This window comes from Chrysoperla carnea, chromosome X (assembly GCF_905475395.1).
Source record: "Chrysoperla carnea chromosome X, inChrCarn1.1, whole genome shotgun sequence".
NCBI lineage: Eukaryota > Metazoa > Arthropoda > Insecta > Neuroptera > Chrysopidae > Chrysoperla > Chrysoperla carnea.
In genome coordinates, this window is record NC_058342.1 from 35,764,656 (window position 1) to 35,790,820 (window position 26,165).

A 26,165-nucleotide genomic window follows, 5' to 3' on the forward strand; every position below is an offset into this window, starting at 1 on the left:
TTGCGCAAATAGTATTTTATTTAGCTGTAGCAGTCAGACTGCCTGAGCTACCAACTGATGAATAACAAAATATAAATTTTCATAATATAGTTTTTCATAATTTTTTGTTTTTCAAATATCACACACAATAGAGTCGATAGGTATATATATATATATATATGTAATCTACACATAGAATTTTCATGAAAAATTGGTATAAAAAAATACAAAAATATACTTTTCTGAATAGAATTTTCCCTATTGGTTAGCATTTGTAGAATTGCTACTACTGAGAATTGCTCCTATTGCCTTTTGAGTTTTATTTTGTATGAGTAAAGATTTTAAAGTTGCTACTTCGGATGCTAGTCGTGCTAACTCGGATTCCAAATGCACTTTATTTTCTGGGTCGGTGTCTTCTGAATTAAGTCTCTTTTGTAGGTGCATACATTCAGCGCCTAATGAAATACCAGAATCACGTTCATCACTGGAACCTTCAGCATCCCATGGTGGACTTGCTCGTGAATTAGGTTCTTGTTTGATATTTTGTAGTGCAAGTAAGGCGTTAGCCGCATCTTTATCACCTAGATGTGATTTATGTCGTAACTTTAATGGTAAACTATTGTTGGGTTCTAATTGGTTCACGGGGGCAGAACATTCATCACCAGAACCACTTGATATTTCGTAAGGGGATTGAGCACGACTTCGAGAACGTGATCGAGATCGTGTTCTTGATAAATTTAAGGCACTATTGCTATTCATATCAAATTGCGCAGGTAATAATGGAAATCTGTACGCGGCAAAATGTTGGGGAGATGTGTCATCGTTGTGTTGCGGATATGATCCATTCATGTGATCCGCGACTGCTGATGGATACACTAGATGTGGGGACGGTGATTTTAACGATGGTCCAACCATGTTTGGATGGACAACGGACGGTGGTAATGGATTTGAATTTTGTGAGAATAGCATTGGTGGACCGTTACCATTTGATAATTTTGGTCGTTTTGTAATATTTAAAACTTGTTCGTTGGTCGGTAATGTTGCAATCACTTGATCCACACTGATAATCGCATCGCCGCAAATACCGAATTTCTCTTTGATTGCATCTAATTGTGCTTTTAATACATGATTTTCTTTAGTCAATTCAACAACGCGTTGTTCTAAGATCATATCGTTGAAACGACGCTTTTCTCGTGATCGTTTTGCTGCCTCGTTATTCCGACGACGTCGGTCCCAATAACTGTCATCTTTCTTGTTGTCTGGTATGAATTCACGTTGTTTCCGTTGTGAAAACAATTCTTTTCGCTTGAGATGTTGGCTCAGTTCATAGCTGTCAGAGTTTGGTGATAAAGGTGACATTGGTCCCATGTCATGACCATTTAAAAAACCACCGTTGGGATGGCCATGCATTGACATACTATCCGAACTTCGATCACGTTCTCGGTCACGATCACGTTGCTCCATATGATCTCTTGGCATTGTTGAATTCAATGATGGAGTCTCACCATTTATCGGGGAGTTGCTTTGTTGGCGTGCTACCAGATCAGCTACCATCATATGTTGTCTTAAAACATCTGTAACAATTCAAAAAAATATATTAATAACAGGATATTTTGACAATTAACTCAATCAATTGTTTGTTTTCATTTGATTTAAGGAGATATGCAAGGATTGAATAATGCTACGGATTCATAACAAAGTTTACAAAAATCACAAAAAATTCCTAGGTCATCGGGTCTTTTTATTAATTTTTATCGTTCGAGATGTGACATTGTGTGACAAAGCGTTGAAGGTAAGAAAGCTTTGTAATGTCACATGTCAATCTAAGGCGTTTTGATATCAAAGCGAAAGTGTCAATTAATGAGTAATAATTTTATCAATATTCTTCAAGCTTTAAGCTTTAAAATCATCAACAAAAACTTTAAAATCATCAACTGTACGGTTTATGGGAAATGTGCCCTTTTTTCGGTAAAAAAAACTGACTTTGATAGTTAATTTCTCCTAAACCATAATCGATATGAATTTTTCAATATTGATCATTGATTGATAAATAAAATTTCCAATTTTTTTGATCATTTTGATAATAAACGATATTTCCATGAAAAACCACGCGTGTACTTGTTTGAACCTTGCATTGAAAAGTAAGATCCAAAATAAACCACTATCAGAGGTGGCGGGTGTCGTTGCTGCCTACATGATTGTATGCATGTATCGATTATACGTAACACGATATCTTTAATCAATAACAAAAATTTTCAAATGATTTTTATCAAAAAATTTTTGTAATTAAAAATTATTTTTAAAATAACAATAAATTTTTTAAAATTGAATTCTATAAATAACACATACATTTACATTTTATTATTTAAATTATTTTATGGTTTTTTTTTACAGAGTGCTCGGTAAATAACATGCTAAACTGTGTTTCTTTCAATCTGATCAATAAAATTTTAAACTAATTTCATAAAATAACTAAAATGAAGAATAGAGCATTAAAATTCTATGAAAATGTCGAGTTGGGTCACCCAATTCTATTGGTATCACAGCTTGTCTTTTGACGATTTTTCTTTGGGTGAAGGTGTTCTTATAATCAAATTAGCTCTTAGTAACATTTATCTCAGAGAATAATTAATTTTTTTAGATAGAAAGTACCCCAAAATACTACTCCCTTTAATAATCACCTCCCCCCCCCCCCCCCGATACATGGCGATACAGTCATGATCATAGTCGATATTGATTCTTCTAGGTTCTAGTTTTTGACAGATACGTCTATGTTTTCGTTTTTTAATAGGGATCATTTCGTAAACAGGGGTTCACGCACTAACGCCATTTGTTTGTGTATGAAATCAAGTATATCGACGAATGCCATCTGTTGGGGCATAAATGAACGAAGTTGTAAAAGTTTCCTAAATAAGAATTTCTTGGATGGAAATTTCTATGTTCGCGGAAAATTCTGATTTAGGACGTAAAAAATCTTCAGCTATGGGAATTCCTCGGGCACCTAGACTATTAAGTACTTATTTTGGCAACAAAATGAAAGCAGGTAGAGTGGTAGCCGTAATCAGAAGTCGTACAGTAGTACAATATTTATGGCTGGCCGCGGCGCACAGAAGCAGATTACATGATTCTGAGTGATAGTGATATTATTGTGTATTTCATTTAATAACGGATTTGTCGTTGCAACGTGACCGTTTCACGTGTTTAGAACACACTATTATTAATACATACATATACATACTCATTACTAACACACATAACTCAACTCTCGTGGCGTTTGTATTTACATTTTCATTTTACACTAACACTGAACACTGAATACTCGTGGTTGTCATAAGCACGTTTTAAAATTATACTCTAACTTTAATCATGCCATTTATACAGGGCCGTAACTCTAACAAAACACTGATTTTTCAGTATAATTTATCACACTTTTATTTCAGTGGCCTGCAGTTTTATTTTTATTAGAAGGTAGAATTTTTCGTCAACTAACTTTCGATTTTTTTGTATTTTTCTTTGAGCACAACTTCAGAACGAAAGAAGTGGTGAAGTTGGCTACTTATCACCTGGGTTTCTTTCTGTACACTTCGAGGAACAAGCACATATCAAGAAACCAGACGGAAAAAAATTCCTCTTAACTTCAAAGGCAGAAAAGTCGAATTTCACCGGTTTATTGAAGGTAAAGAGACTCCAAACCTTTCTTAAAGGTTGAGTCTGTCTATCCAATAACCTGGGTCTCTTCTGTACACGTCGAGAAACAAGTACCTACATAAAAAGAAAGCCAGCAGAAAAATTTCTATCAACAACTACCTCGGTTCCCTGATAAAAAAGTCCGATTGAATTCCGATTTAAACTTCCAATTCATTTCGATTGAATTCTAATTCAATCCTATAGAATCCAATATGAAATTTCCAATTCGATCCCATTTATGAATTGGGATCAATTAAATCCGATTCAGTCAATTGGAATGAATTGGAATAAATCGAAACTTTTTTTACAATGGAATCCTATTCATTCCGATTGATTGAATTGGAAATTTCCGATTCATGAATCGAATTTTTTTTTTAGCTTGGGTATATTACTAAAACATACTCCTAAAAATAACTCTCTCAGATGATACGATCCTGTTATTACTATTACTATAAGTAATTAGTATTACATCTATTATGTTATTTTCTATTTTTCATTTGTTGATTCCATAACTTTTGTTATGAAATAATAAAATGAGGCCAAAGGTTCTTTCCTATTATTTTTATCTTATGTAATCATATTTTCAACACCTTACTCATTTTCCATTGATTACATAATTAAGATCACGTTATTCTTTATTTTTAAACTAACAATTTTACATTACTGCGAAAAGGGTTTCGCTTTTACGAAAATGTACAAATTTGACAATTCTGTAATATTTTGAAAGTAGTAATTTTGGATCATGATCGCATTTGGAAAAGTCAATTCAATTCATAAGCGTTATTATAGAAATTTGAGAGCCTAAATGGCCGAGCGGTCTAAGGCGTTTGTCTTCGACTGTTTGTCCATTTACACTTAGGTTGCGGGTTCAAATCCAGGCAGCGACAGTGTGAACAATTTATAATTAATGGGAGTGCAGAATTGATCACAATGTCGTCGCTTGGATAAGATCGAAGTAACTGACTCCACCCACATCAAAATTGTAATTGTAAATATGTTTGTAATTAAATAAATAAAGATTAACAAATAATGATGTGGGTCTGTTATAGGTGAATATGTCAGAGAAACGGAGGTTAAACCCCATTTTTATTATTATAGAAATTTGATCGGAACCTGTAAGGTCACGAAAAACGTTTTAAATTTAGAAATATGAGTACACGTAATTTATTCAAACAATATGGCGGAAATGAAAATCTTCACCATAAAACTTTATTTGAAAAAGTGATCTTGTCCTCTCAAAAAGTGATTATCTTTCAAAAAATAGTTGAAAGTTACAAAAATAGTCAAGTTGTACCTGTTATAGAATTTTTAATAGGTTTATGTTTTGTACGGTGGTCGTAAATAAATAATATTGACAAAACATTTAATTTAAAATTGATAAATAAAAATAAAAATTTCTTATTGATAATAAATTTTTTTACTATGATTGGATTAATCAAAATAATTGATGGCTGACTGTGGCTACCAAAGTTGAGTACTGGCCACGATCTGATCACCATACCACGCGTTTAATTAAAAATTTAATTTGAATTCTTAATTCTAATTAAATTTTAGCAATGCCAATAAAATTAATCGATAAAACTCGACAAACCATTATATCCAGATTCTTTGGAATGATTTTTAGCGAAAGAATTAGAAAGCCGAAACAGGAGAATAACAGCAAATTTGTTTCATTTCAGAAAACATAATATCTTATAAACATAATTTATTGCAGTCAACACATTTTGACGACGTGACAAAAGTAAGCAGAAGGAACAGCGCGCGACACATGTTTGTTTGCATAAAAAAATATGTAAATATTTATATATAAAACAAAAATATTTTTATTTAAAACAATAATTATTATGTCATGTTTTTTTTGAATTAGTTCAGACGCTTGATCAAAATTCTCTAGCAAATTTTACATTTACCAAACTATAAAAAAACTCGCTTCAGCAAGCTCTAGTCCTTTATTTATCCAATAGATGTCAGGAAGTGTCATACTTTACAATCAATGTTTAAGTTTTTCCTGAAAACTCGGGTAAAACGACATTTTCTAAAAATGAAACCTAGTTAGATCGATTTTTCGCCCCAAAAACCCCCTGCATACTAATTTTCATGAAAATCGTTGGAACCGTTTCCGAGATTGATGATATATTAGTAACTCATCAAAGTAATCCATAGTACTCATAGTTTTTCGACGGAGGGTTATTACTTCAGCAGCAATGGTGACCACAAGCTCTCAAAAAAGCTCTAAGACAAATGCTCCATCTCTTCGATCGTCTATGAAAATCTATTTATGAAAGTTGAATTGATGGCACACGGTCAGACTACACAGTCTATGGAATCATACTTTTAAAAATATGATTCTAAAACAAAGCATTCATAATTAAGGAATTCTACAACGGAATGAGTCTACAAACAAGCACATTGATTACATATAAAAATGTTGTATATTATCAAATTAAACGATTTTCATAGAATTATTTTTAAAAATTTATTATCTAATCTGAATAATATATTAAAATACAGGTGGCACTCCCAAAAACAAAATAAAACTAAACACTATGCATGTCTAGGACTTTTAAATTTAAAAATAGAAAACATCTTCGAGTTTTAAAATCCTTATTTTTCGGGAAAATGTTTTTAAAACCAGCCTCACAACCCAACCTCACTTTTTATGCCTAAAAATTTCAGTTTGATATCTTTTTTCATTTTTGAGTTATTGTGTTGACAAACAGACGGACAGACAACCGAAAAAAGGCTAACTAGATGATTTTATAAACACTTATACTAAAATTTTGTTGGTAGCATCAAAAGTACTCGAATGAGGGGAAAAGCGTGCCGCCCTGTATCTATATATAAAAATTTTTTTTTTAAAATTAAGTGAATCATTTGATTAATAAATTATTAATAATAAAGTAAATGTTTTGATATTTCATAATAATCATTTATTTCATTAATTAAAAACAAAGGAAAATATTTTATTTACTTTTTTTCTAAGGACCGCCCACAATATGTGACTTAACATTTGTGTACTTAAAGAACGTGTGAGTATTCAGTACTTAAGTTTATTTTATTTCAAAGTCACTTGTCGAGCTTGAGCATGCGGAGAAAATTTCGCTGTCGATTTACAAGTTTTACAGTCAATATGATATTTGTAATAGCTTTTGCTATATTAACGCATTATATTAAAAATTCAAACCGACCTTTTCGGGCATTCTACCAAAGAACGCCACCTTCCGGTCTAGCCATAATTTCAACCATAATTGCTCATTGATTTGATGCATACTCAATTGTAATGAGAGACTTTCCACTATTTGGTTAAGTTACATCATATTATTAAATTTTTATTTCTGTCACATGTTTTTGTAAAGTGAAAATTTATTTTTAATCGTCCACAAAAGTTTTGTTTGTGATATAAATATGATAACAAAAGTTTGTAATTAAAAAAATTTTTCAAAATACACACGTAATCATAATATTGGGTGTCCCTCCTAAAACTATAGCATTGGAAGAATGCATCAACAGTTTTTCAATTCGGCAAGTAAATATTTCTCGAGTTAACGATTTCAATTCAAGGAAATAAGTATAAGACTGTTAAAAAATTTACTTAGACATATTTTTATTAAAAAAACTATGGGAAAATACCTGTTGCAACAGATTTCATCTAGTTCAATCATCCATTATATAATTATTTATCAAATGACGTTGTTAGGGGAAAATTTTTGTAAACAAAATGAATAATTAATTTTCTATGAATTCAGCTGACGTATTTTTCGCATGAATATTGGTTATGTTTATGACACAGACAAATATTTATTGAAACGTCTTAGGTATGACGTAATTTTCTTATAAAACATGCATAACCGTATTATCGTGTCAGACAAATGACAATCGAGGACGAATGTTTATGACATATTTTTATAGAATTCTAGAAAGGTCATCGGTCGATACGTTATCTTCAGTGACATGATATGTCTCAAAATGAGTCATTTATATCGGGTGAATGTACATATGTCTATTGTTTATTGTTTAAGTGTCTCATCGAAAAATCAGATCATCAAACTCACTTTTTTTTCGATTTCTTTGTATTGTATTCTAAGTATTTCGAACTAAACTGAAAAAAAATTCTTACCAACCGATATGAGGTTGTCTCAACATGATTGCGAGTACAAATATGGTGAAAGGGGCCACGAATGTGATAAAACTACCGCACGGGGTTGAGTAGTGAAGTGGACACAAACGCATGATTTGTTTGTATTAAAGTAATATACTGTCTAAAAAATTTAACATAGTATATATGAAATATACATAGTATATTAAGTTTAGTCCCAAGTTTGTAACGCTTAAATAAAATAAAATACCTAATTAGTCCATTTCCGGTTGTCCGTCCGTCTGTGGACACGATAACTCAAAAACGAAAAAAGATATCGAGCTGAAATTTTTACAGCGTACTCAGGACGTAAAAAGTGAGGTCAAGTTCGTAAATGAGCATCATAGGTCAATTGGGTCTTGAACCAGAAACATATGGATTACTATTGATTTTAGTGTCTTCATATTGTCTTATACATTTAGTAATTTTTTTTTTACAGTGTACGAAATAAAATTCACGTAAATTAAAAAAACTAATATCTTATTACCTGTTCATTTTTAAGATGCGAGTAAATGTTAAAAAATTAGATCATTTTAAAAATAAGATAAATTTTTTTAAACGATAAAATGAAATAAGACGATGATGCTATTTTGATCTGTTTTTGTAAACAGTAAACACGACTTATGACTTCCTGGTGATATAAATAAAAAAAAGTATGTTGTAAGAATTTCCGTTAAGTACGTACTTTACTTATGTGACAATTACGACTTAGTTTAATCCAAATTTATTTATAATTCCTTCCACTTAAATAATTACTTGATTTGGTGAATCATTCAGGTGCGAAGAACTTTTTTTGAGAAGGTTAACCTTAGACCTTAGATTGATGGTCATTTTAAGAGGTCAAATTTGTTACGCTTAAATTATCATACTGATTAAGGAAAGTTTCATGTCAAAAACACTTTTACCCGTCATGCAAACTTTCGTGGACTATCGTCTCCAAGAAGACTCGTCAAAATTTGCCGAAGTGCAATCACTACCACGCTCGTCATGCTTTACAAGAACATCGCAGTGACAAAGCGAGATGAGGACACGCGAGACACCATAATTATCCCTCCCACACGATAAGAAATGCATGGCATTTATTACAATGCTGGTATGGTATAGGGACAGATACTTAAACGTGCTACTTCGCGAGCAACTATCCCATTTTGCTCCTTTCTCGTATGACTAATCTCTTAAAAATTTAACCCTCAAAATAATCTGATAAAAATTTCTAAAATTAATAAAAAAAACGATTATGATACAATTTATAATTAATAAATAATTTTAATTTATCCGTAAATGTTATTTGACGTGCAAGGGCAGTAGCGGGGCGGAAATGATGTAATTAATGATAAAAATAAATAAGTTATGTAGTAATAATTGTGTTTTTTTTTTTTTTTTAATTCAACTGAATGAAAAATAACTTAAAAAAATACCTTAAAGGAAAAATGTAAATTATTTGAAAATAATTAAAAATTCTTATATAATCAGAAAAATCCAGTCACGTTTTATAAATGAAAAAATGTGCTCAACTTTGAATTGAATGACATAACAAAAAATTTAAATTTAAAAACACAATAATATTTAATATCATGTACAACAAAGTATGGGGTTCGATACCACACTCTAACCGATAAACAAACTTTACTTTAAATGTAAAATATTGATATTTATTATAATCAGATGTCTATGAATATATCTGTCAAACTTATTTGTGTTATTTCGTATAATGATACAAATATTACGTCATCAAATTGGATGCCCACGTTTTTGACAGTTTAAAAATGGTTTAAAATTTAAGTTTTTGGTAAGAAAGTTTGTGTATTTTTCCTAAATAAATTTTTGGTGGCTTTTTATTAGCAAAATCAACATTTTGAAGTATTTTTTCAAAAATAGTGGAATATCTTATTATACTTTCATAAAAAACTAGTAATATAAAAAAAAAAAACCCGTCATTTATGAACAGTAATTACAAGTTATCAAAGATCAGAATCTCTTATTTAAGAGTTTATTGTACAACTTCAATTATTATTACATAGGTGTCGTTTTTTCGATTGAAAAAAGTTTAATTTTCTTAGGTTACGATGTTATATATGTAGCTCTATATTCTTAGCATGTTGATGACGATAAACCATAAGATTTTACCATAAAAAATCATAATTATTCCCTCTATTGAAATAAATTTGTGATATAATGTTACTGAATCCTAATTAATAATATTAGGATTCGCATAAAATTGTAAAAAAAAAAAAATTATAAATATATATATAATTATTTAAATAAAACATATATCTCACATGTATAAAATTTAAAAACGTGTTTCCATGAAGCAAATACACGTGAAAGTCTCCTCTCCAATCTAATTGCTCAGTTTTTAGATTTCGTCATATGTATAAAACTATTATGTTATGTATATCCAACTCCAATATGTATTGCATGTATTTAATCATTGGTCCGTCTGTCTCATTTAGTCTATTTGTCTGTTAGTCTGTCCATCTGTCGGTCGGTAGTCACTTGGTACAAGTGGCGCGCGAGAAACACACATACACATGTGTGTGTGTGTTGTTTTATAATATTATATAATTTTATATTAAATGAATAATAAATAGAAGCAGTGATTTTAAAACAGTTCTCATTTAAATCAAAAGATTCAACAGTTCGATGAATAAAATAGGGCAGACTGCCGGGCTCGTTAACACAAGAGAGGGTTGTCTTAAACACTCCTGTCTCCTGAACGTGTCATTCCGAGAAGCAGTTGCTCCGTAATTTCTCCGGAGCATGGTGTGGACAACCACAGCCTGATCAGATCTGACCTTCTACGCAGAGCCTAGCCTCTACAGAAATCTGTAGATTAATCTCGGAAACGGCTCCAACGATTTTCAGGGCGTTTTTGAAACGAAAATTCGTTCTAGATAAGTTTTATTTTTAGACATTGTCGTTTTATCCGGGTTTTCAGGAATAACTGAAACATTGACTGCAAAATATGACTTTTCCTGACATCTATTGGCGACGAAATAAAGTACATTAGCGGGACATTCAAATTGATATATGTGTGATAAAATTTGTGTCTCTTTTAACTAAAAAATACTGAGCTCTGTCAACAATTTCGTCTAGTTAAAGTTTTTTTTTAATTTAAAGAAATTTTTGTATTATGATGAAAAGTTATAAATTTTGGGTATCACTGGTTTAATTTATAATATACACAAACGATTTCAATGACAGTTAGTCACATTTATAAATTGAATAGGCCGACTTTGCACGTGGTACATGTTACATGTTTACCCAATTAAATAATAAATGACCTTTTTATCGATTATCGTTTAATGGAAAATTATATTTCTAAGAAAATATTTAAAAAAAAATCTACTTAAAAATTATTGAAATTTTATTTCAAACGAAAAAGGGAACAGAACTTCCGATCAGCGGACATCGACAGTAAAGTCGAATGTTGTGGTTATACACAGTTTGGCCTGACACATGCCCTGCGCAAAATCCGAGTAATCAAGATGGGATTATCGTTGCCATTATTTGCTTCAGTAAATTACAGAGCATCTTGCTATAAAAATGAAAGGTTCAGGTGCAAGGGGGCGTTTCAGACGAACCCTTCTCGTGCCAACGAGTCTGCTACTTCATTCTCTTTAACGCCAGAGTGACCCGGAACCCAAATCAGCCTGACTGTGTTGTTCAGTGCCAGGTGATTCAGGTTCTCGAAGCATTCATAGACTACCCTTGATTGAAATCTTGACGCTTCAAGGGCCCAAAGAGCGGCTTGGCTATCTGAGAAAAAAAACCGATAACACCAAGTTCGTCACATAACTAAAAATTATAATTTTTACGTATTATTTATTTTACAATAATTATATTATAGGGTAAACGAACTTGGAAATAAAGCGATGATGTAATAAATAACTTGAATTGAAAGTTCATGAAACAGTAACGACCTCAACTCGACCTTTTAAAGTTCCAAGTATGATTCAAGACTTTTTGAGTAATTTGAGCAGTTAGCGAATCACATTCACAAAATTTTTACTGTTCTGCTTAGCTAAATTTGAGGTTTGAATTTTGAACAGAACAGAATAATTAATAATGATATTCAGATTCAAGTATTAATTGAAATGTTAACGAACCGGCCTTGAATGTCATTAACTCAAAAACTAGTACATTCAACTTACTATTTAGATATTAGTATTTATATTTATTATTATAAATGTTCAGTTTAGGTACCGATCGTGTTTTAAAAATTTTTACAAGACCTAAACATTACAAGCTATACAATCATGAACGTCGTCAGTCAGTTTTCCAATGAGGGGGAATGAATAATGTCTCATGATGATCACAAGATGGTGTTTAGACGAAAAAAAGAATGATATAGAGTTCAAGCCAATTTATATAAGTTTAAGTTGCTCATACTTGATATTTTTAAAAGCTTTTGTCATATTAACACATTTTACCACATAAAATATGCGAAAGAGACTGTACACATCAATTGATTAACGCACATTACGTATTTTCGTTTTAAACAAATGAAATCGAATCCAGGTCCTTTAGATATCCGACCCAGGACATAGCCAAACTTCGCCACTTCTGTTGCATGGGAGTGGTTCAATTATGTGTTACATATTTGCTTATTCGACCAGATTTCCGATCTGGGTTGAGTCACGGTAATTCTGTGTAATTTTTTCGTTTAATAGTTCGGGAATCAACCCAGTTTTACAGTGATTCAACCCATTTTTTGACGATCGCGCTTTAATGGATGATTTTTAATGTTCTGGCCATCTGATCTGTTTGGAGAATTAGTACTCTTGTTATACCATGTATATATGAAATATACATAGTATATTGAGTTTAGTCCCAAGTTTGTAACGCTTAAAAATAATGATGCTAAGAAAAAAATTTTGTCATAGGTGTTCATAAAATCACCTAATTAGTACATTTCCGGTTATCCGTCCGTCTGTGGACACGATAACTCAAAAACGAAAAAAGATATCGAGCTGAAATTTTTACAGCGTACTCAGGACGTAAAAAGTGAGGTCAAGTTCGTAAATGAGCATCATAGGTCAATTGGGTCTTGGGTCCGTAGGACCCATCTTGTAAACCGTTAGAGATAGAACAAAAGTTTAAATGTAAAAAATGTTCCTTATAAAAAATTAAACTTTTGTTTGAAACATTTTTTCGTAAACATCACTGTTTACCCGTGAGGGCGCCAATTAGGCGGAAATTTTATAATATGTACTATACTTGATTATCAGTTATGTATGTGTCACATGTATGTATGTGTAATGTGATAAAGAAATCAATACTGACTGCATGGTATTTCAACAATTAACTCAGTCAATTGTTTGTTTTCACTTGTTAGTTAGTATTTTTTATAGCCCACGGCGAATGGAAAATCCGAAGAAAGAACAATGCCCCCGATTTGTCCCCCCGTATGTGGACGGCTATGGATACAATTATAGCTACAAGTACAATCACCTAAACGAGGGCATAATCAAATATTGTTGCGTCATACGCTTTGTTTTGTTTAGTTAATTGTATATTTTTATCCTAGTCAGCCTCAGTTCACCATCCACCAGTCAATGACTAGTCACTACTTCACTAGTTATTATTTAATATCGCTCTTTCGCACTCACACTCGTAATGGCACACGTTCTTTGGTATTCATATACAATTTTTTTTTTTCTATTGATGAAAGGTTAACAGTTCATACGGAATTTTTTCAAGTCATTTATCTCTTTTGATTTTTTGGCAATTAATTTATTTAAAAACACAAAAACGTACTTTTAAGGTTTTTTTCTTTATTTGTTTCTAAAATTAACCTCGCTTGTCTGTTATATAACATTTTGTTACCCTTGCATATTACGACACCTTGAAGGAAATCTTTTACAAAGAGGTTATTCAATTCATCATTACCAAAATAGACTTTTCAGGACAAGTTTGGGACAGATTTGCCCTTTTTTATATTTTAAGCAAATTTTTTAAAGACGATCATCTAATTTTGACCTAGAACTTTGATGGCTCAAATCTAACGTCAAAGAAATGTAGATTTTCCTTGGCTTTTCGAGAAAATTAAGCCTTAGTGAATAAGTCTCGATTCACAATAAAAGATTTCTTGTCATTTTCCCCAGTATAATATTCAAAGAACCAGGAAAATTTATTGTCCTATTTTCAAACCTTGTCAGCTACAAAAGCTTATACAGCTTAGTCAGCTATAAAAGCTATGCTGGAATACATGAGTGTACCCAGGTTATACCTTGCCCGGGGGTTGGGGTCGTTTTTTTTGAATAAACGTGTACTATATTAATTTTAAATCCAGGTCCAGGGCGAAAGAAGCTGTCCTGTTCCCAAAAAACTGTAAATGTTTAAAATTCTGGGAATAAAGTCCATGGATTGTATATGTCACCGTAATATTATAATTTTCGCCGAAACTGGTTCCTAAAAAATCACTTCAACTAGCGCTAACTCAACAAAAATCAACTATGTATAGTTGGTCTGGGTTGATTTAGCACGGGTTGAGGTAATTTTTGTCCCAAAGTCAAATTTGCAATTTTACGGTGACATATACATTAAACAACGTAAAATTATTGTAATTTCTTGTTCGAAAGTAGGATTTGAATGACACGATTCTAAATATTTACGACTTTCTCCAAATAGCCTCAATATAATTGAAAGTTATCAAATTTCATATATCACGTGCAAAAAAAATAACACGTATTCAGCAAATCTCTGTATGTGAGTACCGGATATTCACATATGCGAAAATTTTTGCAATAACTGCAAAAATCATAATGTGAACGCTCCCCAAATGGAAAAAGTACCCGATCACATTCAAGATGAAAGTAATCTATTTTGAAAAAAAAAATGAGATTATGAAAAAAAAGTATGTCAAAAAATTTGGGTCAAGACGAGAACTCAGATAAGAAAAAAAAATATATTTATTTTAAAATGTATGAAACGAAATTACGCGATGATTGAGGTTACTGTGATGAGTCAGTGTTAATTACTTTAAGTACCTTGTAATCCTTAAAAGTTTAAAAAATGCCTTAATATTCAATCCAGAAAAAATTACAATTACTTATTGAGACCAGGTTAATGCTTCGAAAGTATAACAACTTTCTAAATTTATAAAAAGAAAGTTGTATGAAAATACACCACATCAACAAAAAGAACAAAAAAATCGACATACACAAGTTTTTCTTAACAAAAAAAATTTCACGTGATCAAAACTTATTGCTCATGAAAAATCCTCAATTGGGTTTTATTTTTTTTTCTTAGAAATATTGCGCATAAGTAATTTTTTATTATGAAATTTTAATTCATGAATTTACCAAAAGATGGCTCTATGTTAGTTTCAAACAATGAAAAAATACCGGTTAATTGTTGTCAAAAAAACCCAAAAAAATAAGTGAATTTAGTCGGAACATCTTACCTAATTTTAAAGGAACAGATTAAAACCAGATTCGTTGGTAATTTTTTTAATTAAAAAAACTTCACACAAAAATAAATTAAAAATAACACTGAATTAAACTTGAGTTAATAAATTAATTCACTGAAATCACATTGAAATATAAAAAAATAATTGTTTTTTTTTAATAATAATCAACTTTGGCGCTGGCCGTTAACATTGGAGTTGGACAAAATAAAATATACTAACATTGAAAAATCGTGGTCGCGATTATATTATTGTAATTTGTAAGTATTTGTATGACTATGGCCCTGTTAGTGTTCATGTTCAACACTCAATGTCAACATTAAAAAAAAAAGCCCCCACCACGTACAAACGACAAGTACACAATGTTACCCCTACCACGAGCACCGCTCACGTTTTCCAAAGTGAACACTACGAAAATTTTTTCATGAATAATATCTTTCTCTTGAACACACAAACTATTTGTGTTGCATTATTGAATCGTGTCATATCGGACATGCTCGACTATAACCGTAACTATGTGTGTATGAAATAAATAAACATTGTTCTGTTCGCAACAATTGCAACAATAGGATATTCCACTATTTTTGAAAAAATACTTCAAAATGTTGATTTTGCTAATAAAAATCCACCAAAAATTTATTTCGGAAAAATACACAAACTTTCTTGTCAAAAACTTAAATTTTAAACCTTTTTTAAACTGTCAAAAACGTGGGCATCCAATTTGATGACGTAATGTTTGTATCACTATACGAAATAACACAAATAAGTTTGACAGATATATTCATAGACATCTGATTATAATAAATATAAATACTTATTATCTATGTATATATTATACCCAGCTGTCTACATTGAACTAACTGATGGTCTATGACTCATACCGATATGACATCACAGCATGGCTTACCCGCGTTTTAGGTCTCGTGATATACAGTTTAAAAATTACGATTTGTAATTTTAATATTTTAAAAGAAAATGTGCTTTTACGACTCGAAATCAGAATATTTAAGTATATTTTTACATAAATTTTAACTTTTTTCAAATTAATAATACCCTATTAAAAATGTTATTTTTAGTGTCTTTTATGTACATAGATTTTCTAATTTTAAATTTAGTCAAAAATTCTTTCTCTTTTTGTTTTTTGCGAAATCAGGTTGTATTTTATTTTCAAGGGTATTTGATATCAGTTATACCATACAGTACAATGGCACGCTAATTTTTCAATAACAACAAAATTTTTCATTGCTCAAGTCACGTGGATTTTTTAATAAAATAAAATATATAACATGTGTTTCTGAAAATTGCTTCAAAGAAAATGTTTTTTTTTTCTTTTTCTTTTTTGGAAAATTCTATAAATATGTGGGAGGTGGACATTTTTGTTGATTGTTTAATTGTGTTTCTTAGCCAATTTTTCTTTTTCAAGTATTATGACATGAATATTAGAGCTTTTCTTAGAAGACATCATCTTAGAAATCAAATTTTAAAATTGATTTCTTTTTCTTACATGATTTTTTCTTTACATTTCCCGTTTTTTTCAAAAAATTTTCATAGGGCGAACTAATTGAAGCATAAAAATTTTCATCTTTGTGTCTTTTATAGTTTTGATGAAAATGGACATCAAAGTTTTGCTCTAATTTACGCCCTCACGGATAAACAGTGATGTTTACGAAAAAATATTGTTTCTTTTTTTATAAGGAACAATTTTTACATTTAAATTTTTGTTCTATCTCTAACGGTTTACTAGACTGATCCTACGGACCTAAGATCCAACTAACTTATGTTGCTCTTTTACAAACTCAACTTTACTTTTTAAGCCCTGAACACGCTTGACATCTCTTTTCGTTTATCTTGTTGACAGACAGACGGACAGACAAGCGTAATTACATTACCAAATTTTGTACGTATCATCAATATTTCTAAGAGTTACAAAATTAATATACCTTTATATATATTTCTCATAGATACGGGGTGTTAAAAAGATATTCATCGTCAAAAGTGGCATATCTCAAGCAAGTTTGAGGCTTAAAATTTTACTTTTTTTTCAATTAATGTATTTCTTTGAAGTTTTCTTATTTTTAATTTCCAAATTTTCCAAAAAACCTCACGTGATAACAAAATTCTTTCAAAAACCAAACTTTTGAAAAAACTCATTTGAAGTAGTTAGCGATTATATCTTTAAATGCAACTCTAAATAAAAAAATCGATAAGAAATTAACTGATTTTGGTGTTGACTTCCTCATCGATTTTTTATATAATAACCAAGTGATTACATATTAATTCTTGAAGGTGATTGCATTGCTCTACAAAATTGAAATAAGGGACCAACCCAAAAAAAAAATGATATAATAATATGAATTGTTAAAATTTGTTTGATTTATTAAATAGAAAGTAATATAAAGTAGAAACAAGTTGACAGTGACAGTGTCAGTGTCATTAAGCAAGCAGTATGAAGTATTAGTACGAGAGCTGACCGTGAAAACCGTCTTATTGCACTTTTTAAGGTAATTGTAAACCAACAGTATTGTAAAAAAGTTTTGGTTCATTACACGGTACATACATATAAACCAAATACATTTGTACTCAAATAATGTGATTTTTTTTAGCTTTACAATACCACACAACTACAAAAATATATAATATATTGTGTGCAAGTGGTGCTTATAAATTTGATAATATAGATATCACTCTTCAATCATTAATAAACTAACTTTAGTCGTCTCAAAATGATGGATTTTCGATGAACTCATAATTAAATTAAACTTTTGTTTTGATATCATCGACAACCTTATATTTTTATGGTAATTTTTATAAACTACAAGATTGTCTAAGTGTTTTAGATAGTTTTTTTATCACACTCTCTAGATTGTTTGATATAGAAATATCCAATTGAAAAGGATAACCTATATGATTCATCATTTTTTCAGCCAACTTTGAACGATTAAATAATAAAAAAAGCTCGATGACCTAAGAATTTTTTGTGATTTTTGTAAACTTTGTTAATCAAAAAATGTATTTATAAAGTTTTATTAAAATCCCTAGTATTATTCAATCCGGGCATATCTCCTTAACATCAAGACAAGATAATTTTGACGGTCAGCTACCGTACTATATGATTAAATAATGAATGGTAATCAGTAATCGGACGAACGGATAGAATTAGATTTAGATAGGAAGTAAAATAAAATGTAATGAATTGACTTGGTATTAGTTAATAGTTACAATATCAGTCTCATAACCTTATAAATAAACAAACACAGTGTAATGTAATGTAATGTAAATGTTAACTTAGTGTACATTATTACACTTATTACAACTACACTTACCTACCTACCAGTGTAGATATATTTGTAAAGGTCTTATACATAAAAGTGACCTTACCTTCTGTAAGTATATTCATATGGCAATGCAATCTTTATTACTATTATTATTATAGATATTATTATATATTATTAACTTGTAATAATTGTATGTCCTGTCCGTCCGGTGCGCTATACTCTATAACATTCTTATCTATGTTACCGTTCAAATACATTCAACAACAAAAAATGCGACAATAGGGTACTTTCGATAGTGAAAAATTTATTCTAAAATTTTATAAAACAAGTGAAAATAAACAATTGACTGAGTTAATTGTTGAAATACCATGCATAGGCAGTGTTGATTTCTTTATCACATAACACATACAAACATGTGACACATGCATAACTGATATTCAAGTATGGTACATACTATAAAATTTCCGGCGCCCTCACGGTTAAACAGTGATGTTTACGAAAAAATGTTTCAAGCAAAAGTTGTTTATTTTTTGATAAGGGACATTTTTAACATTTAAACTTTTGTTCTACCTCTAACGGTTTACAAGATGGATCCTACGGACCCAAGACCCAATTGACCTATGATGCTCATTTACGAACTTGACCTCACTTTTTACGCCCTGAGTACGTTGTAAAAATTTCAGCTCGATATCTTTTTTCGTTTTTGAGTTATCGTGTCCACAGACGGACGGACGAACGGGCGGACGGACGGACAACCGGAAAAGGACTAATTAGGTGATTCTATGAACACCTATAGCAAAATTTTGTGCGTGGCATCAATATTTTTAAGCGTTACAAACTTGGGACTAAACTTAGTATACCTTGCGAGTCCTGATGTGATGTCATATAGGCATTACGCATAGAATATTATACGAGGGATATGCTAGCCTGTAAGAGGATGCGATATAATAAATGAGAGAGAAGACTGTCAGTTAGTTCCTATGTGTGCTTGTCATAGTCATATGTCATAATCATATGATGCATAGAGATTTTGTGTAATGTAAACAATATAGATTAGACAAGGACACATAGGAAATAACTGGCAGTCTTCTCTTTCATTCATCATATCGCAAATTTTGGGCCATGGCGTCCTCTATGTATAATATTCTATGACATTAACTGCCAGTTCAGTGTAAACAACTGGGTACAAATCTGTCAAATTTAACTGTGTTCATACTTAAGACATGAAAAAGATTTTGTTTGCAAAAAAAATTAATAAGCTTTCATTATATTTTCTAATGTGTAGCAAAAAAAAGAACAAAATTATCTATAACAAGTAAAACAATTGATTGAGTTAATTGTTGAAATACTATGTATAGACAGTTTTGATTACGCTTTCGTTTAATGTAAATAAAAAAAGATAGTCACTCTTAGATAGACAGTCACGTACATATAACACGATTATTCAGTCATACACACATAAATGATATTCCCATACGATGTAGTATGCATATAATGTTCTAACCTAACTTGCATCCTCACGGATTAATAGTGCTGTTAACGAAAAATTCAAACAAAAGTTGTTTATTTTTAAACATTTAAGCTTTTATTCTGTGATGAGTCCGAGATTTAATTAACCAATGCTGCTCATTTTTAAATTCAATCTCACTTTTTACGTCCTTGCCACGCTATAAGAATTTCAGATTGATATATCTTTTCGCTTTTGGTGATTAAGTGATTTTATATTCCAAAATTTTGTTTGTAGCATCAATATTTCTAAGCGTTACAAACTTGGAACTAAACTTAGTATACTTTGATCTATTTCATATATGCAGGGTATGAAATAGGACAAAAGAAAGTGTTTTTATCGTTTGTCTGAGATAATTTTTTCCGGTGCGTTTTACCTGAACGCTTTAGTAATTCAGGTAGTTAATTATACAGATTACCGGTAACATATACACATGGTATGGTGGTGTATGTGTATGTTAGTGTTATAGCCACTTGCCTTGACGGAATTACACAACAAGATTAAATCAAGTTAAGGTTAAATCCCTGGGCCCTGGCTTGACTTGACTATAACTATATGAGTGTGTATGTGTGTATGTGTGTGTATTTTAATTATTATTTAAAAAAAGACAACACAGAAACTAACCTTTACATTAACAAATTATATTTATTTATTTATAAATTATTTACTTATTTCATAATAAACATTCTTAATTTATTATTTTTATTATTAAATGATGATATACTTAATAGTATTGACACTGAATGAGTAGACGCGAGGAGGGTGGGGGAGTAAAGAGATAGAGAAACGTAGCTTTATATTTATTATTAATCATCTTATTGTTTAATTTACAATCAAAAAGCTTTTATAACGACGATTCGGTTATAATGAACCGGAACCCTAAGAATCACTTTTAATTATTTGCAAGTCAAATTTGATCCACTTCCCGGTTTCCAATTGAGCTGAAATTCGGCATGTACATTTAGTTTGAATGACAATTCATGGTACGGTTGTAGAGTCGTGATTTTCCCATCGCTTCCACTATATTTAATATATATACATTTTTTTTTAGTCTTAAATTAAAAAGTCTATTAAAAAATACCTTTTTAAGGGACCAGCTTTTATTGTACTAAAAAGTAGAAAAAAAGTTTTATCTATGAATCACTCATACTCGACTATTTGTAAAAGCTTTAGGCGCTTACTATCAAGAATGAATCGAAAAGTAATTAGGCATGTGGAGTAGATGAGGCGTTCCGATTCATTTATGATATTAAGCACCTCAAGCTTTTACAAATAGTCGGGTTTGAGTGACTCATAGATTCTACTTTTAAGTACAATAAAGTATTTTTTTATTTAAATTTTTTGAATTTCGAAAACTTCCAGAAGAAAAATTAGAAAAAAAAAACATTTGATGTTTAAAGAAACGCGTAATAAATGAAAATTGTCAACACCAAAATAAGAGGAAAAATTATTTTAAATATAAAATTACGTCATAAGAACATTGTTTTTGTGTTTATCGTTACAAAAGGACAAATTTCAAATCGTAATAGATGTTTAATGTTGAATCGAAAAATACGTAAACAAAATTGCACAATATCGTTAACTATGAAGCCAACTTATTAACACAAACACATTCAAGTAAACATGTGCGATGCAAGCGAATACAGAGAAAATCAAATTTTCATTGTCAATTAAATAATTATAGAGTAAATTTTCATAGTTAATTTTTCCACCCAACCATTCAATCAGTGGCGTATCGAGGAAAAACAAAGGGGTGCATCATCCCACGAGCAGCTTCTGTTTATGATTTGCGAGTATATTTTACAAATAATATTGTAAGGCTTTCGAATGGTAGAGAGGCGCTAAAAAGGGATTGTACCCCGGACGTGAGTTTAGCTCGCTACGCCTCTACCAATTATATTTTATTCATTGTAATTAAAAAGTTGTTTTTTTTTTCAATGGAAATTTTAAACAATAATTTTCTTATCTCCTACCTTTGTGTATAGTTTTTCCAACAGAGAAAGGTTGAATTTCTATAAATAGAAATTAAAAATGTTCGAATCACCTTAATTAAAGTTTTTGTTTGATATGAAAATTCAAAAAAAGTCCCTCAAATCGATGAACTGTTGTTGCAACTGTGAGAGAGAGAAAGCTTCCTAATATTTTGAAATAGAGAGAGAAACCCAACTTTATTTATTACTTAAATTTTCTTCTTTGTTTGATAGAAAAAAAGCGTAGGAGAGCGATTGAAATCGTGTTATGAAACCCAATGATTACAAGAAATTAATTCTTTTTAAAGTCACGTGACTCAAAAATGGATTTAAAATAAATATGATTTCCACATGGAAACGAGAATTTATATATATATATATTTTTAAGCTAGTGCTCCATCTCAAATCCGCGAATTTTGATCGAAAAACTTCTTTGAGGAAAATGAATTTTAAAGCTATGCAACAACACTGAATAAATATGAAAGATAAATTAAGGGAAGCTTTTAAATTCGAAAGCTCAAGACATATTAAAATTAGTAAATTTACGTTAATAAGGAGATGGGGGGGGGGTTGGACAGTGTTAGAAAAAAAAAAAACAATTGAATTCCTTTTTAATATCAAATAAAATATCGAGTTTTTTTTGAATCCAACTCATATTATAAATATAAAAAAAAAAATTGTGTTATCAAAGTGACCTTGCATAAATAAAAATTTTTAAAAATATAAAATATGTTTTCAGTAAAAATGGGTCACTTTTAATATGAATTTTTAAAAATAATTTCATTTATATTATTGTATTATTATAAAAATTCCATTTCAGATATTATAATATATTTACGAGCCTATTATCATATACACGGTGTTTTATTTATCACGATGAATCTCTGAAGAATTTAATTTGTCAAGCGAAAATAAGTTGAAAAGTCCTTAGACAATTTTTGATTCGATACGCCATTTCTCGAATATTAGAAAAATTAAAATTTTTGTATCAAATTTGAATTTTTTCTTCAAGTTTTAAATCGATAGAGATATTTACGTTCAAATACAAATCGATAAATTTGATATTTTAGAACGTAAATTTTTCTGAAAATATTAAAATGAGAGAAAAATTGGTAAGGTAATAAATTGTAGTAAAATTAATTTTCCACAACTTTACTCCTAACAAAAATTTGATTTTAACTAATATTTATCGAGAAAATCTCAAAATTGAGAAAAACGATTTTGAGAAAAAACTTTTCAACCCATTTTTGACTCAACGAATTGAAGGTTATCGTGAATTTTGAAACACTCTGTATAATCGAAATTTGATGAAAAATTTTCAATATTAAATTTAGTCAAAAATATATAATAAAGCGTATATTTATACTTATATAACGTGAGACTTAGTATTTTTAATTAAAAATTCAACAAATTTTTAATTAACATGTGACTGCATACATTGGCGTAACATTTCATTACTTTTGTGGGTGTATTTTCTAATAAATATATTTTGGAAGCAACATTTTAATGTCTGCTACACAGAATACAAAATCTATTGACGCTGAGAAAAAAGCGGCAAAACAAGCTATTCCCACCCAATCCCAACTCCCCTTTCCTGAGTTGAGATTTACCCTATTCATGTTAAGGATAATTAGAATGTTACTAGGAGTTATTTTACGAAATAAATTCTGGTTCTAAATATGGATAGTAAAAGAAATTTTCTTTCGTCGAATATATTTTGAAAATTGTAAAATTGAATTTTTCAATTCATGTGAAATCAAATAAATTTAATATCGAATTCTGTCATGACTCAGATTTTATCGTGTTTTTTTTTCCAAAACCATGAAAATACTACACAAATCGTCTTTTCCCACTGATCTAGAAAAATCGGTGCAGTCGTTTGCATCGATGCACAATGCATTTATGATATTTATTTGCAATCAAGTAAGATGGCTCTTACAAGCAATGTATTGCATAGTTCAAATTTAGGCCACTAAATGGCGCGGCGTTGCATCTAAAATGCAGTGGAAAACTCATTACATCACGATTCACTATATAGGCGACTTTTTTTTTGCGTTGAATCAAATTTAAAACGTAACGTCATTTCATTGAAACTATTTTTATCCTAATATTTCAAGTATGGTGGAAAAAAATTTTTAAATTGAATGATTCATTCTGAAAATTGTTTGTGCATTGTTATAAATTCTCAGATTGAATCGATCAATTTGAAATTACATGTAAAAAAAGGCGGTAACAATGAAATATTTCAAATTTCGCATTTTTTTAACTGTTTCAAAAAACTTGCTTGAACCAAGATTATTTTTTCTTGAAATCAGAAGTTAAAAAAAATTCTTGGATGGCGAGAAGAAATTTGGCGTAAGAAAAGTAGTTTTTCATTTCACTTTTAATTTTCTTGAGTCAAGAAAACCATTTTTTTTTGCGTGAATTTCTTAGAGCGAATTATTCAAAATTTTTACATCATTACATATTTTGAAATTAATCTTTTTACGAAATTTTGAATTTGGAAAATGATAAAAAAAAAGTAATAAATAAATTTTGAAACAAAGTATGTAAATAAATTTTAAAGGTTTATTGACACTTGAAATGAGTCAGTCACTGAAATGACGTAAGACGTAAAAAAAAAAAATTAATTTTAGTTATATATGCAATGTCAATAATCAGTGTGAAATAACCATTATAAAAATTGATAATTGTAATAGTGTGAACAGGCCTTATATAGGTGAAAAATTGAGTGATAAAAGCTAACGTGTGTTTTCAAAGCACATGTTTTTCATAATAAGAAAATTAGAATTAAAATTGAATACACGTGACTTTTCAAACAATAACATACATGATATTAAACGGCCTTCAATACTTTATAATTTGCGAAAAATTTATTCAGGCCCATCAAAAATAATATCTGAATAAATTTTCAACGATTCTCTATGAACTACGAACAAAAAAATTTTACCTTGATGTGTCGATGTTTGCGAATTAAATGGTGCAAACACTGTCTGTTGATTTGATTGTTGTGTATCCATTTTTTTATTTTCGATAATGTAATGCACGATTTTAAACCAATCAGCACCGTTTTGCGGTGGTGGCGAAGGAGTTGATGTCTTTGTTGAATCAATTTTGGATAAATTGTTCACTTTCGCCTTCGAAAAAAAATTCTTTTACAACACTTCACTTATCAAAAAAAAAAAGGTTCACTTTTTAAGTTTTATAAGAATTTCGAACACATTTTGAGGGTGAACTGTCACTCGACTGTTTATTGTCAACAATGCACGTAGCACATTTATATTTGCACGTATTTAAAAAGTGTGTTAACTGTTTGTTAAAATAGGCCACTTTTGTACTGTGTGTTGTAGTAAAGTTGATCACAACACTGTGTAAACTGTAATTGTAATAACTGTGTGTTGTGTTTAACTTTGAGTCCGATTCAGATTCAGACGTGAATGTCTAAGTAATGCAAGTTCTACACTAGATGTAGATATATTTGTTGCGGAGCAGTGAGCACTATATGTAATAGTTGTTTTTAGTTGTTACTAGATTGAATGTTTTCAACAGAATGAAGTATTATTGTGATGCCATGCTGGTACACATTTGTTTGTATTTCTGTTCAGTCACATGGCTTTAGTCTGTCTTTGTTGTTTGTATACGATATGTTGTATGTTGTATATGTTGTATATGTTGTATGTTATGTGTATTTTGTTGTCCAACCTTGGCGCGCGCGATATATCTATATAATAATATTATGCTAAGAGAAAATGGGAATCCACGTCTGATTCTTTTTTTCTTTTTTAAATAATTTCAAACTATTCTTTTTGCGGTGTGAGAATAGATCAGAAAGTATACGGCTCGCGAAACAGGAAGAAAGTACATTTTTATTTCGACTACCAAGTAGTGATCATCAGTATGAATTGGCTGCCGCCAAATTAGCAACGAGTAACATACACAATTTTTATGGACCTAGAATAAAGAAATCGATTCCTCTAGGTGAATATGTGAAGGTTTGCGAATCGAAAGTCTTCGCCTTGCTGGCAGGTGTCCATATCAGCATCTTCTCAGATATTCAAGCCGCTCTTCGGGCCCTTGAAGCTTCAAGATTCCAATCAAGGATACTCTATGAATGCTTCGAGGATTTGAATCACCTGGACAGAACAGCACAGTCAGGTTGATTTGGTTTCTGGGTCACTCTGGCCTTAATGGGAATGAAGCA

The 26,165-nt window shown here is 30.4% G+C and overlaps 1 protein-coding gene across 3 annotated transcripts; it reads right to left on the bottom strand.

Annotated features, from left to right (window-relative positions):
• LOC123302641 (nuclear factor interleukin-3-regulated protein) lies at positions 1-25,496 on the bottom strand. 3 transcript variants are annotated; one of them, XM_044885676.1, is made up of 2 exons: positions 24,915-25,496; positions 1-1,553 (listed from the first exon to the last, which is right to left on the bottom strand). In XM_044885676.1, the coding sequence occupies exons 1-2, from the start codon at positions 24,982-24,984 to the stop codon at positions 238-240; spliced, it is 1,386 nt and encodes a 461-aa protein (XP_044741611.1). In that variant the 5' UTR covers positions 24,985-25,496; the 3' UTR covers positions 1-237. The 3 variants fall into 3 exon arrangements, with proteins under 3 accessions (XP_044741611.1, XP_044741612.1, XP_044741613.1); XM_044885677.1 differs by lacking the exon at positions 24,915-25,496 and adding an exon at positions 15,210-15,620; XM_044885678.1 differs by lacking the exon at positions 24,915-25,496 and adding an exon at positions 3,208-3,227.
• Positions 25,497-26,165: the final 669 nt, after the last annotated feature.

Coding starts and splice junctions, on each gene's coding strand:
- LOC123302641 (XM_044885676.1), bottom strand. CDS start 24,984: ATGGATACACAACAATCAAATCAACAGACAGTGTTTGCACCATTTAAT. Junction 1,554..24,914: donor GCAAACATCGACACATCAAG/GTAAAATTTTTT, acceptor GAATTGTTACAG/ATGTTTTAAGACAACATATG.